This window comes from Nyctibius grandis, chromosome 4 (genome assembly GCF_013368605.1).
Source record: "Nyctibius grandis isolate bNycGra1 chromosome 4, bNycGra1.pri, whole genome shotgun sequence".
NCBI classification, from domain to species: Eukaryota; Metazoa; Chordata; class Aves; order Nyctibiiformes; family Nyctibiidae; genus Nyctibius; species Nyctibius grandis.
In genome coordinates, this window is record NC_090661.1 from 3,835,681 (window position 1) to 3,850,667 (window position 14,987).

Below are 14,987 nucleotides of genomic sequence, written 5' to 3' on the forward strand. Positions count from 1 at the left end.
AAGCCTGAAATGCAAATGGAAATGAAGCTGCTCAACACCCTCAGTGCTCAATTCCAATGAAGTTTCACCTTAAAAATTAAGCCTATCAAGTACCCACAGATGATGTTATGCGCCTCTAGAACTGGAGAGTAACAGAGCAGCATACTTTAGGTCCTGCATTTTGAAACCAGGCATTTATGTCCCATCTGCATGTAACCTCTTCCATGGGCCCAGCCTTCAACTAGTAAAGATAATGGGAGCATAGATGCTGAGCACAACAGAAATCAGTAGCAAGGGGGAAGGGAAAAACAAACCACCATTTCAACACCCCAATTATTTTCATATTTTAAGAAGGAGAAGGAACTTTAATAATGCAAACCTCAAATTTTACCCAGTTACATACATTCATTTTCATGATTTATACAATTATTGCATAAGACTTGCAGTCATTTACATCTTCCAGTACAAGAGAAATTAAGTATCATAATTTTGTATCAAATTACAGTTACACTTTCAGTCAATTACACAAGTGTGAAACAAGAACAAGACTAAGAGTGTTCCATGCAGAAAGCCACCTTCACGTTTGTCCAGATGCAAAGACTGCACAATGGAGACATTTGTGATGTTTATGATATCCCACACCAATTTGTGTTGCTTTGGTAGACTGTAATGGAAAGTAATGGCAAAACCAAAAAAAACGCCACTCAAACAGCCCTAAGAGAAAGAAAAAATTAAACTTGCAGGCAGATAAGAACTGGCCATTTCCTTTTTGGCAAGCCAAAGCTACTTCTCCAAGTATTCAGAAAAGTGGAAAACAGAAAATAAATATTTTTCATTAAAAAGGTAAAATAGAGTATTTAACCTCTGTTAACAAGTTTCAATAAATAGGTAGCAGTGGTTAGACCATGCCAGAAGGAGCAGAAACCATCCTGACATAAAACCATACTGAAACAAACAGACCCAAATCCAGAAAAGTTGCGTGCTGATGCCGTTATCTACTTGCTATGATGTGTGTTCTAAGTGCATGACTGAAAATAAGCATGGTAATGCCAGTGAAACCAGTGTGAGTGAGTTACTGGGTGGATTGTTCTGGAACAGAGACAAGAGACTGAACAGAAACAAGAGTATGGCTTAAGAGGTAAGATTACAAAAGTAAAGAAAGATTGCTGGAGTGGCTCAGAGCTCAGTTCAGATTTGTTCTACACATATGCGAGCTACAACACATATTTTGTTCCACAGCACAAGGAGAATATAAGCAAAAGATAAAGAAATAGACAAGAATCACTACGCAACTTCTAAACAGTGAGACAACAACGCAGAAATGCTTTTGAGCTCAAATGCACCCTCATTCCAGATATTTTCCTTCCTTAGGCGGGAAAGAAAGAAAAGACAAATGATGAAAAAAAGAGAAGGAAAGTATACAAGATGACTGCTTGGCACTTTTCAAAAATGTTTTGTTATCTAAAAAAGGATCAAATAACTTATAAATAGTAGCAGTGTTTTGTGGCCAATTACCTCCCCCAAGCCTTTGTCCATGCAGAGGTGATCACAATAACGTCTATTTCAGTGACAAGCATCTCAATGACAAGGCAGCACCCCAAAGGGTATCTTCATTTTTACATATAAAAACAGTAGTTGGGATTGATTCTGTTCTTCATAGTGATTTACTAGTTATGTGACAAAGATTCAAACAAAGCACCTTTTTCAGAGGAATACTAAGGGATAATGAAAAGGACATGGACATGGCTTACCGTTAATTCTCCACTTTAGATTTGTTGACAAAGTCAATTTACCCAAAAAGTATCACCCAGGTGAAAGTTAGTGGTACACAGCATGTGGTCATTAAGCCATAAAAGAATGTGATCTTGCAATACTGGTTGAACAGTTTCAGTTCCCACAGAATGAAAATTTGAACTGCCAAGCACTTTGATTATCCCATTCAACCTTTTTTTCTTCCCCCCTTGAAGTTGGAGACTAGCAGTAATCATGGTGCTACATTCCAGCCAAAGTTCATTCCCCTCAGCTTATTCATGGAATATGATACAGTGTAGAACAGGACTTGGAAGAAAGTAAAAGGAAGAGGTTCACTAAAAAGCAACATGAGAATATTTACTCTAAAGGAGAGCTCAATTTTACCACATTGAAAACCACGAGTGCAATTGCTCCATTCAAAGTTATAACTGCTCTCAGTTACCTGCATGATGCAACCAGCATGAACTCTAGATCAAAACAAAGAAGAGGATGTGCAAAGAAGGCACTCCCTGTTACTAAGCTGAAATTGATTGTGTTCTGAAGTGATTAACTCCTGAAAATTTGGTAAGATATGCTGGTGTCACATATCAATAAAAATAGTGTTTCAACTCTCACTACAAAAAGATTAAGGATGTTGTTCTGGTCCTGCCTAATCCATTCATGAATCATAGGGCATGGCCCTTGCCACACTCCCCTTCCAGAAGAGGCAGTTCCATTTTCTTGTGCTGAAAAAAGTAGCAGGCTTAGTGGTTATGAAGTTCAAGTTTTAAAGTGCACTATTTTAAACACACTTTCCCTTCTTAAAAAAGAAAATAAAACATTCTGATACCAAGTTTATAAAAATAACAGCTGCAATATTCCTCTAAAATTGCAACTTAAAATCAAGTCAAACTAGCAGGATTCAAATCTTTTTCAAAAAAAGATATGAACCAAAAATAAAAAAAAACCTCTTTCTGCAGAGAATTGCCAAGCAACCCCTCACATACCGTCCTACAAGCCTCTTTCCTAAGAGCACCTCACAGAAAATCCACTCAGTTTCTTTCAGCTGACAACCTCAAGAAAACAGAGGTCTAAATAAATCAGTCCTTCCCACCAGTCACCTACATAACTGCAGGTGTGGATGCTGGTGCAGTTTTTCCATCAACTCTTCCTCTGTAGGTTCTTCCAAAACATCTCTACAAAGAAAAAGCATGAGTTGTTAGGGGCAGCAACAGGAACTTCTCAGCATTTGTTTTTGCATTGCACATACTGAGATGTAACGTGTGCTTGTTTCAAGAATGAAACAAGGAATTAAAGTTACAAGAAGTTGATGCTCCCTAAAGATGAATCTACTTGCAAGTGATCCATCCTTTACAGATGTGTCATGGAAACCAGCAGCTGTTTTCCCATAAGAAGCAGGGAAGCAATTTCCTGCACATAGTACAATCCAACTGAAGGTCAGAAGATTTGTTTTCCTGAAAAAACTCCCAAACAAGAACATGTTCCCAATGCTACTATTGAATATCCAATATGCACCAGAAGTTCCACTAGTGCACGATCATCAAGTATCAACTCAACACCCACAATTTCATAATAAGCCAAGAACGTGCATAGTTTTCCTCATCTTCCCTTTTCTTCTCCCTCTCAGCACAGTCATCCCATCCCCCCTCCCCAACACCTCTTCTCCCACCATGCTATGGGCAGAAAGCATATAAAGGTTAGGCTACCAAATCAGCTTAAAGCAAGCTTAACTAAAGCATTTACTGAATTTCAAGCTAACAGATGAAACCATTTGCTTCAGAAGGAGGAAATAAAAGACAAGCCTTTTATCCTCTTGCAGCCAACATACTTTCTTTCAAACAGATGAATGTAAAAAAAAAAACTAGATTGCTTATCAAGCCTAGTTCAACTCACCTGAACATAAGTTCAACTGTCCTCTGGTATTCGATATCTGAAAGAGGCTCTCGATGACAGCGACGGTCCCACTTGTGAATAAAGTTCTGGAACGTAAAAGGAACAGGAAAAAAAATAAAAGCTACTTCTAGTGACATCAGAAAAGAGGTTATATCAGCTCAATATGTTTGGGGGTAAGGTTTGGGAGGGGGGTGAGGTTTGTTTTGAACAGTGACAGAGCAGCGATTTACTTAGGCATCAGCATATATATTGGCTGCAGGTCACTATTTCATTCAAGCTTGCTGTTTAGGAGTTAAATAAGTTTCTCATCACACATTGAAAGAACAGCAGAGCAGAAGACAGCCTTGCTGCCTTCTATTCCTAGCAAGGACTGCCTCCCCAAGATAACTGTGTGAACTACCCACAGGAGTTCACCTGCTTTGATTTTTTTTCCTCTTCAAAAATCCAACAATATATAAACATACTCTTAATCCAGGCATCACAACTTAAACTCAGCTTCTGGTTTTGTCATGTTCATTCACTTTGAATTACTCTGACAGATCAACACCTAGGGAGTAGACAGCTCAGGCAAAAAAAAAAAAAAAGAGGGAAAAAATAGTGACATCCTGCTCTCCTGCTACAGAATGCTACATCTTGGCTCGTACAGCAAACTTTGGCCACAGCCCCGTTGAAGTGAGCAGGTAGAAGACTTCATAGGATTAGCCTCCAGCTAGAACAGAAAGTCTTTTCTGAAACATTTATGGGCAAGACTGAGGCTCAGCATGAGACTCATACCTAAATTTCTGTCTAAAAGTTCACTATTCTGCCTAAAGTAGTAAACTTCAGTTTTCAAAGCAGTCAACAACAACAAGAGCATCTCCAAAAGAAGTTTTCAAAGGTTTTAAGATGGGGTGAAGTGCCCTCTACAGGTACTCAATTTCTTCCATTACTTAAACAAGAAGTCTATGATGATTAACCCAGAGCAGATGGCTGTGATTAATGTTCTCTTCACCATCAAAACTTCAAAAGCTATTTGGATTTGCAGAGAAGTACACATACAAGAGAAACCAGCAGAACAACGTGTTCTTCATGGCACTGCTTAAGTACCTATGTTTCCACAGCTTCTTTAAAAAACTCTACAAGATGATCTCTTCAATATAAGTAATCAGTTCCACTCTTCTAGTGCAGAACTGATTAAGGGTAGTAATTCAGATTTGGGTGGGAAGAAACACAGGACAACCAAATAAAAATCAAATGTAAAATTTGAAGTGCTAACTTCATCTGCTGACAAATCAAGATGCAAAAAGCCTGCAGCTTGAATAACTAATGCTGAAGTTAAATGCTAATGTACAAGAGACAAGCAGCTTTATAATACTTAAAATATTTTCCATCTTTATAAAGACTGAGCTATAATAACAAATGTACACACCAAATGAAATGCAACCAGATTTGTGACAAAGTTGCAAATAAAATATACAACTGTCCAGGAAAAAGAAAATGCTTCCTCAGCATCTTGGGGGAAGGAAGGCAAATAGAAAGATTAAGTACACACACACAAAGCCAACATACTTTTCCCAAAAAGTTGTCAGGGTGCTTTTCATTTCCCACACAAATCAGAACCTGTCTTCAGGATCTAATACCAAATAAACACACTTCCTTACCTCTAGAAGTAAAGCTACGAAGAGATTAACCCAGATGACAGAGGAGATCAACCACCAGGCTACAAAATAGATCTTTGCCCACCTGCAGATCAGATTAATAGACAATAAGTAAAGTAGGCAGTAAATAACCTGAGCCTAAAGTGACCAAAGAGAGCCATGAGATCAGTTTTCCTTGAAAGATAACACTACTACTTTCTTAATGTAAACGGTGGTCTGGAACAAAAAAATAAAAACAAAATCTTAGCCTTTCATTAAATTAGCCAACAGACTCGTTCCCCCCCACTTAACATACCTAATTAAACTCTGAAGGGACAGAAAAGCAGCCTAGTAGAAGTTGTACTGGATCACAGCAAAAGATCCACCTAGGCTAATACCCTCTGAGAGTGATCAAAATCAGAAACACAGGAAAGAGTGCAAAAACATGGCAAAACACCTGTGATGCTACCCCCTAAGTGCTCTCCCAACCTCCAACTATTTGCAGTTCAGAGATTTCTTGAGCTAGAAGTAGCTTTCATTCATTGCAGATCCCAACAGATTTTTCTTTCACGACTTGTCCAGTCTTCACCAGACCACATTAAACATTTATCACATGCAACAGTCTGTAGAAGAGCTTTCCACAGCTTACCTACATGCTGGGTTACCCAGCCAAGGGTCACTGGAACAGCTCAACCCAGAGGCTATCCAGTTCATTCAAACATTCCCATAAAGTAATTAAATACAAATGAAAGATATGTCCAAGGTTATAAGCCTACAAAAAATTGTTCACCCACAGGGAAAATACAGAAGCAGCCCTAAATTAATTACAGCAATTCACTAATATATCACTTCTGTGAGATTGGCTCTACAGCAAGAGCCACTCACTCAATACATGTTGCAAGCCTGACTTAAGTCATTCACTCTTTTTTTGGAACAAGACAACTACCAAGCCAGTTTCCAGTCCCTTCTAAATGTGACCACAAATTTTGTGGCATCCACCAAGTACTAGACCAACCATCAGGTTACATGAGTTAAAGAACAGCCATAAAGTTTATTTCCTATATACCTGAATTGACCCAAAATAAAGGCAAGGAGCACCCCTCTTCCCAGATGGCAGGAACTGTGCTATGTGCATAATCCCTATTCAGCTACCTTATAAGCTAGATATCTATGGGACTTTTTCAGTATTATTAATGCTACTTACGGACTTGAGTATCTTGAAAACGCTTCCAAAAAGACTTGCCAGTTGTTTACCACCATCACATCCCAGAGGGTCACCACTGCTGCCTAAATAACATGAGTAAAACAGAAGCTGAGTGGCTATAGCATACACTTAAGCCGCAGAAAATGAGGGGAAGAGGGACAGATTCCATCAATGATCAGACTCACAGCAAAGTCATCAAAGTTGTTTGGCCAATATTCCAGCTGTTCATAGGTCCCACACTGCAGAGTACTGTTATCATATGTTGTATTAACAGCACTATAAGAGAATTACAGGCTGATGTGAGCATAGCTTTCTACATACTATACCTTAAAAACAAGATTCTTCTGAGTGCCTTGTAGAAAGTTGAGTTTCTCATATGGGCAGAAAACAAGGGAAATAGTTAAGAAAAGTATTTAAGCTACAGCAGGGTAACAATTCAAGCTACAGATTAACGTTCCTGCAAGTTCAATACAGCAAGAAGAAACTGAAGGAGTAACAGACGAAAAAAGTCTGTGTGATTTAACATTAAAAGAAGGGTGGCTCCAAGAAAAAAAAAAAAACACCAACCACAAACAACTCAGAGGTATCAAGTTGCAGATGCTTTTGAAAAATACATTGTTTCTGAGCAGTGATGTTTAGAATGTTACCTGGTATTTCCCAAGGGAACAACAGCACCTTTAAATAGCATGATGCCAGTTATAGCAAATGCATAGAAAACCACCTGGAAGGAATATAAGGAAGTATTAGTTTTGAATATTTCTGTCACTAAATAAGAAAACAGTGCAATTAACATGGAATTCATATCAGTACCATAGACAAAGGAATTTGGTCAAGAACAATGCCTGAAGCTATTAAAGTGAAAATGCTTCTCAATGTTTGTATTACTTAACTGTTTGCTCTTACTTTTTAATATTCTATTTAACTTTCAGTTGTTAAAATGCATTAAATCATTTTAGTTTCTGATCTGTTTTACTTTTCTGTGTTTCAGAACACTAGTATTTAACTATTAACACCACAGAACAGGGACTTAAAAAACAAAACCAAAAAACAGTACCTGTATTTACAAGGACTAATCTAAATACCCAGGGAGCTTTCTGCTAGATTCAGTGAAAACAAGCTTTTACTGAACTTAACTGAAGGACAAAACTAACTCAGTATTTTATATTACATTAGCAAGTTTAAAAATGTTATATTAGTCTATAAATAAAGGTTTCAATAACGAAGGATTTTAGAACTTGTCTTTTACTTTTTAGAAATGCAAAGAGATACCTTTCACAGTCTTCAGCAGTTGCCTAGGTGATTTTGCAATTTTTATCCTAAAAAGATTATTCTAGAAATAATCTACAACTTCACCTCTCTGTGTAAAGAGCCATTTGTCCTAGGATGGCTTGAAACAAGCTGGGTCTTCAAATGAAAATGTCATCAGTCACATTTCTGTATTTTGTTACAAAACAGACCCAAGAGGGAAGTCTGAGAGGAGTACAAGGGAGACTGCCCTGACCTACGAACCACAGCACTTTGAATAACAGTGGAACAAGTTGAAGCTGACATTCCACAGCCTACCAGAAGATGGGGTATCTGGCTTGGCAATAACAAAGTTAATTTTATTCTTTGAAAAAGACATGCCCAAAACATGCACTGCCTGAGAACTCAGCTAACCAGTTACATTGCTTTATCAGCGTGTGTTCCAGGTAAACATCAGGAAAGATGTTTTGCATCCACTGGTAATGGAGTCAGACTTCACTATGGTAGAAGCTCAGTGACAGTTTCTATGTAGGCTCAAGTAAAAGCAAATTAAATTAACAGAAGTAGCAAACACCATGGCAGACTTGCCTCATAATAGGCGCAAAACTACAGTTCACACTCCCAGCACTAAAGGCTGGCAAAATTAGCAAAACTGTAGTCAGCCTTTAGACAGCTTATTACACCAAGTAACGAACTGAGTAATGAAAAGTTTTTCATTATACTAAAGCTGTTCCTACCATATGCAAGATTGGCATTTGGGCTCCTAGGATGTACTTTCACCTGCAAAGGCTAACTTCCCAGTTCATGCACTCCCAAGGTATTTCTTAGTTTCGAGAGTAGCTTCCAGTGGCAAGTGTGATTTGTACAGCACAACAAAGTCGTTACCAGCATAGCTTTGCCCAAACCAGTACCTTTATTTCAAATTGCAACATAAACCTTTCCAAATTGCAACTTAAGGCCCCTCCCCTACAGATAAAAGCAGAGATTAATAATGACAAAAACAGATGTTCTGGGTAAATTGCATGCTAAGTATATAGACCAGAACAACTTTTTAGTCAATACCTAATACATAGCAAATCCTTGGTCTCTAACCTTTACCTCAAATTAAGGTATCCTAAAAAAAAAAAAAAAACAAACCCCACCACCACAAACAACAAAAAAAAGCCACTCATTTGCTGTACCAGGAAGACATCATTGCAAAGCCAGAAACTCAAGTGTTGGGAAATGGAGGATTTATGTAATGGGCATCGTGCATTGGGATCCATCCTTTAATCACATGTTTACAGAGTATATGCTCTACACAGACACACCTAAAACAGGATGGCAGAGGGTTTTAAAAACCATGTCCAGACATGCCATCTCAAGACCTTCTCAACTAAAACCAAATTTAAAGTTGTTTTGCTATTTACTTTAACATAAGCAAGCCAGGCTACTTTTAGCATCACACAAATTTTTATTTAAAACTAGAGTATCCAGCCTGAGGGAAGCACTCTGAGGAAGTTTTAAATAGTCTTTTAAAGGCAATTCTAAAGGAAATGGATAAATGAGGCACTGTCACTGTGTGCAGCCCATAACAAAACAGTTGTTTGTTGCAGCTTTGCAAGACATGCCCTGGAAAAGAACTGGCTGATTAAGGTGAAGTGTTATTGTTAATGGTGATTGTCATTCAAAGAACCTGATTTACTTTGTTGAAGACATACCCTTATTATACTGCTAAGAAGGGAAATCACAATCTTGCATCATGACTTACCACAAGGATTCCTGCAAAGGCTCTCAAGTTTTTTACCAGATCCAGCAATGTAGTAACAACCAAAGCCATGAACTAAAACAAAGCAGAATTTTATATGCATGAAATTCATCACACTTGACACTCTGTCAAACCATTTTTACTAAAAGGACAAAGAAATACCAATGAGGAAAGTGATCTAGATCTAAATGCAGGACATATTTTATATAATCATATTTCCATGAGGTACTTAAGATGAATGAACAATGCTGTAGTCCTTTTCATACACAGAAATTATAGTAAGTTTTAAATACACCTAGGCACTGTGACTTAAAGGGCTATATGCCTAATAAGACCAGAACAGGGAAAACAAAAAAAAAAAAACACCCACACAAGTGTCCCACAGCTCCAGAGTGACTGCTTCCTGTTTGATCCACATCATTTCTAGTCTAGACTTTTCACTGACATTATGACCTCTGATGACATCAGGCAGGTATTTATGGTTTGTTGAACTAAGATACAGGTCTTGCACCTAACACTAATTTGGGCTTAGCTTTCAAGCAAGCCTAAATGCAGGATTATAACAAACAATCGAACAACTCAAAGTGATTTCAGATTCAAGTACAGGTATTCTGGTGGAAATAGCCATACCTGGAGAGTGGAAAGAGGGATTAATTCCAAGTAATCCTTTGTATGACCAAAATGCCTGGCAGTATCTAGTGAAAGCAAGTCTATCACCTCCTGAGTACCAAGTTCTTCAAGGACATCATATTCACTCATCTGATTAAGACTGAAGCACTACACAAGTTGCACAAGTGTTTCTGGATATGTTTGCCCACTTTAGAATACCAGCGTCAATCACAGTGACATCAACAGAACTTCCCTGCCACCTCAACAGAGAAAACCAGCTAAAGAGAGTGAGTTTGTGAGGTCCCATGCAACAGTCTGAGCAGTTAGAGCTGAGTTGTAATCCCACTCAGGTGCAAGAGAATTGCAATCTATATGTTATTCTAGAAGTCTTTAACGTAATTTATACTTTGACCAACAAACAAATCAGAAGCGTGGAGGGATAAACACACACCTTCATATTAGGAATAATCCGCAGGAACCTGAACACAATTAACATGTTCACCAGTCGCACCATATCCCACAGGGATAACAAGCCCATGAACTCAGGTCTCCTAGGAAAGATGAAAGAAAATAACAAATCAGAGAAACAGCCCATGACAGAACACCACAGTTAAATCTACCAGGCTGCAGGTAACTGTAAATTCCCCACAACTTTCAGTTAACATCCATGACATATTAAAAATTTTGGGTGTGTGGGGGAAAAGGTCGCTTTATTTCCTCATGAAAACACTCTTTACAACCTGTGACTGACTAGAACACTGCATCCAGTTTTGGAATCCCCAATACAAGAAAGGGACAAACTGCAGCAAGATCAGCAGAAGGCCAACAAGATGGTCAGGGGCTGATGCACTTGCTCTACAAATAGAAGCTGCAGAATCTGGCTTCTTCAGCCTGGAGAGCACTGCTTCAGGAGGATCTAGCAACAGCCTTCTAATACTTAACAAAGCTGTCCTCCAGAAGACAGAAGCAAGGCTGTTCAGTGGTGTGTAGTAGGAGGGCAAGGGACAGTAGGTGTAAGCTGGAACAGTGGAGGCTCACACTAGATATAAGGAAGAGCTGAAGAACTTGTCAACCATCAGGATGGTAAGACAGAGGCACAAGTTACCCAGCGAGGTTGTGCAAGTCTCTGTCACTGGAGGTTTTCAAGACCCAAATGGATAAAGTTTTGAGTAACTTGCTTTGAGCAGGAGGCTGGACTAGAGACCTCCTGAGGTCCCTTCCAGCCTGAATTAGTCTACATAAAAATCTATGATCTGTAAAAGGAAGTACATTAATTTACCCAGCAGGAATCTCAGCTACAGTAAATTCCAATAACTGATGAAGGAAGCGATCCATCTAGCCTGGGCTCTTAAATGTGCATTTAGTGCTCTTTAAAGTGCATGTTTGTACTAAAATACCTGGGTTAGCGGCCTTCCTTCTGCTGTGGGTGAGGAGGCAAAAAGAGTCCTTTCAGAAAACAAAGCAAAACAAAAATACTGCTATAGCAACATGCTTCAGGAACTTGCAGAAAGATGTGCATTAATCCTTCAGGGTGTGCTTGGCTGAAGTTAAGCTTCAAACAAAGCACTAAGATAACAGCCTTGACAACCTTCTTCCTTATATGTGTATTCTATGGGTGATACACATACACTTCAAATGTCAGCCTGAGTTTTAGCTGACTTCTATATCAGCATACTGGATGCTTCTTTGCTGGAAAGGTGGGCAGGTGTTGGGGGACAAAAGATGCTAACAAAAACACTCCCTAGCAACACAAATGCTAAATGATGATTTGCATCACCAATATATTCAATTCTAATAATAAAATAAATCATTTAAGACAACACTGCATAGAATAATAGTAACATCTTAGTCCTGTCCTGAAGATGTTACATCTACAGACCAAGCATTTACCAACAGCACACACCATAAGCAGCACCAGGTCTCAGAATGACTCATCTGGGTTATAATCTGTTTGCAGTGACTGACACGAAGACCTAACAAGTATTACTGGTGCTTCAAGATACTACTGTAGTGTAAAAAATAGCCTTCGTTCAAGAAGCAAAGGGCAAAAATCAAACCCAAATATAATCAATTATAAGTTAGATCAATAATTAATGCCCTTAGATTGTTGGCAACTAATATTCTTATGGCAACCATCACTTTTGAGTGTGAACATGTGTGTATATTCCCCTGACCCAGCCCAGCCACTGAGCAAAGTACAACAGTTCACAGAGATTACATACCAACCAGGATGAGGAAATCCATACACAGCAAAAGTGGCAATCTCCAAAACCTTTAGTTAGAGAAGAAAAAAAAAGTCAAAACCTTACTTTGTAATTCTGAGCTTCAAAAGTTACCTAAGTTTCTTGACAGGAAACATTTTCAAGAGCTTTAAGCTGCTAATTTGACTCACTTTAAAGCTCTGAAATTGTCATATTTGACTAGGTATTCCCCAAATTAATCCACGTACACACGTATTCCAACAGTGACACATATAAGGACATACAATGAATTATATTAACAGTGAATTTGGCCTCATCTGCCATACGGGTTTCAGGCTTTTACGAAATAATGATGATAATATTCTGCCACTTTTTTTTTTAAAATTCAAAAAGCACAGTGATTTTTAGCTCTGTAACAGAATTCCTTATGTAATTACTCCAAGAGCTGAACATTTCCAAACAACATTAAAAAGGCTGCTTATAAGAAAGCTCACCTTTTCCATCAATTTAAAAAACCTCCCTCCAGAAAGGAGACCATAAGAGAACCATTTGCCACCAAAACATTCAAGCCACTGAAAACCACAACACCGGCCCATGCTATTTAACTCAGCATTTTAGTGTCAAATAAAAAGCAATTCCACTAGCTCTTGCGGTTCCTAATCATACTAGTCAACAAATCCAGGAATACAGAAGTTGAGAAAAAGCTTACCAGCAAAATCACAGTCAGAAGTCCATCAAATCTATTGCTTGGGTATGACAAGTATCTTTTCAAGCCCATTGCTAAGATTTTCAGCAACATTTCCAGCAGATAGTATAGGATGAAGAAGCAGTTGATAGCCTTCCCCCGAAAAATATAAATAATGATTAGAATTATTGACACCTCAGGGAACAGCAATAATGGTAGGAATACTGTTGCATCTTACCCCCAGGAAGAAGTCATCTCTTTCAGACGGCTGCTTATCCGCATCCAGCACCAAAACAACCTTAAACAACAAGAAATATTTTATTAATCCACTGCTTTACTGCTGCACAAAACAGATTTTTAAGCACACAAACAAAACAGTCTTTTACGCTTTGCATAGACCTTTTCAAGCAGCTCAGAAAATATTTTTTAACTGCAGCTATTCTCTCCTAAGACTTTGCATGACTAAAGCATGCCAAACATGGACATCTGCTACAAAAAAGTGGCTATCAGAACAGTGACTAAAGAACAAAAACAGAAATTAAGTTTTTAGCAGGGGAGGGGAAAACAAAAAAAGACCCACCAAACAGAAAAAAAACACCCTTTTACTTACACAGATAGAAACAATGTTGGCAAGGGCTACAACATTCCCCAAGTAGCCAAAGTAGGGATGGCCAAAGGCAAACTGCATTTTCTGCATAAAATTGGATTGGTACTCTGGACTGGGAGGATGCTGAAAAGAACACAAAGGATTTGCTGAGACACAAAGTATAAGCATTGCAATAATGATGCAGGAAAAACACACCCAATGTCAGATTTAAGAAACAGACCTTTTCAAAGTAAAACTTCTCAAGGCCACGTGCTAATTTTGACATTTCAGTAGGAAGGTGTTTTCAGGCTCTGGCTATTAGCAGGAAGAGATCATTTCTGATTAGCAAATGGGTTGACAGATTATGGCACAACACAAGATAATGGCAAAGAACGGAGATAATCCAACCTCTCTCTAACTCCTATTCCTCCTTTCCTTGTAATGAATCTTCCTATCAAACAAAATATACAGAGCCCTCACCTGTTTTGTCTGGCCAAGTCTCTTAAAAATGCTGACAGAACAAACAACTGTGCATTTTGTATATTTACAGTACCTTGCAATCCCAAACTAAAGCTGTAAAAACCCTCAAAGCAATGCCCTTTGGGACTATAATTGCAATCCATGAACAACTTAAAAATCAATGACACTTGATCATGCCTCGTGTTCAACAAGTTGTGAAGTTCGTTTATATGCTTTAGAGCAGAATACTATCACTTATTTTTGCACAAGACCACACTCAACTTACGACACTTTATAAATGACCTTCAGATACATACTTGCTTAATGGCATCTTTGTCTAGTTCTTCAAAGAGCTTCTGAAACTGGGCAGCTGACAGCTGGTCACAGGAGCACATTTTGAGTGACTTCACATGGAAGAGAAACATTCAAATCAACATCTGCAATAGGTGCAACTTCAAACAGTGCCAACACCCTCAGACTATCTTAAAAGTGTAGGAACAGAGATGTAATACAACCTACACCAAGGTATTAGAGTGAGCTTCAGTATTGCTTTGCTTTAACACAAAACTGCCACATGACTCAGATTTGTCTTGCCTTTTCTATTTTCCCTCTCTGGGATCACATGCTGCTTAAGGAGCGTGCTCTTTTGATTACTTGAATTTTTTGTCTCATCTAATATTGCCATTATTATGTTATGATCCAAGGAATGAAGATACTGTGTCAGTTATCACTGTTCTGCAGAAGTTACTACCTTGAAGATGGTAGTATTTTACAAAGTGTAACATGATGAAGACACTTCTACAACATGCTAAACACTAACTGCAACTGTAGCACACATAGCAACAAAAGAAATGGAAAAAATCCACCAGCAACAAGAAGAAAAACTAAAACTTGGATTTGCGAATCTTAACTAACAATGCAATGGACAGTTCAGCATAATTACAGAGCAGGGCGTTTATTTTCAGGCAACTCTACACAACACTTATCCCAGATAACAACGGGAAGCAATAC

General features: G+C 38.4%; 1 protein-coding gene across 1 annotated transcript in view; it reads right to left on the reverse strand.

Annotated features, from left to right (window-relative positions):
• Nucleotides 1-312: 312 nt before the first annotated feature.
• TPCN2 (two pore segment channel 2) overlaps nt 313-14,987 on the reverse strand; it is a 30,900-nt gene continuing 16,225 nt past the window's right edge. Inside the window, exons 13-25 of the mRNA XM_068398445.1 lie at nt 14,294-14,380; nt 13,542-13,661; nt 13,170-13,229; nt 12,956-13,084; nt 12,268-12,317; nt 10,497-10,596; nt 9,440-9,511; nt 7,092-7,165; nt 6,630-6,720; nt 6,445-6,527; nt 5,265-5,346; nt 3,625-3,710; nt 313-2,906 (exon numbers count right to left, since the gene is read on the reverse strand). Of these exons, the coding sequence (XP_068254546.1) occupies nt 2,828-2,906; nt 3,625-3,710; nt 5,265-5,346; nt 6,445-6,527; nt 6,630-6,720; nt 7,092-7,165; nt 9,440-9,511; nt 10,497-10,596; nt 12,268-12,317; nt 12,956-13,084; nt 13,170-13,229; nt 13,542-13,661; nt 14,294-14,380 (1,113 nt within the window). The 3' untranslated portion in view covers nt 313-2,827. The remainder of the gene's footprint in view (nt 2,907-3,624; nt 3,711-5,264; nt 5,347-6,444; nt 6,528-6,629; nt 6,721-7,091; nt 7,166-9,439; nt 9,512-10,496; nt 10,597-12,267; nt 12,318-12,955; nt 13,085-13,169; nt 13,230-13,541; nt 13,662-14,293; nt 14,381-14,987) is intronic.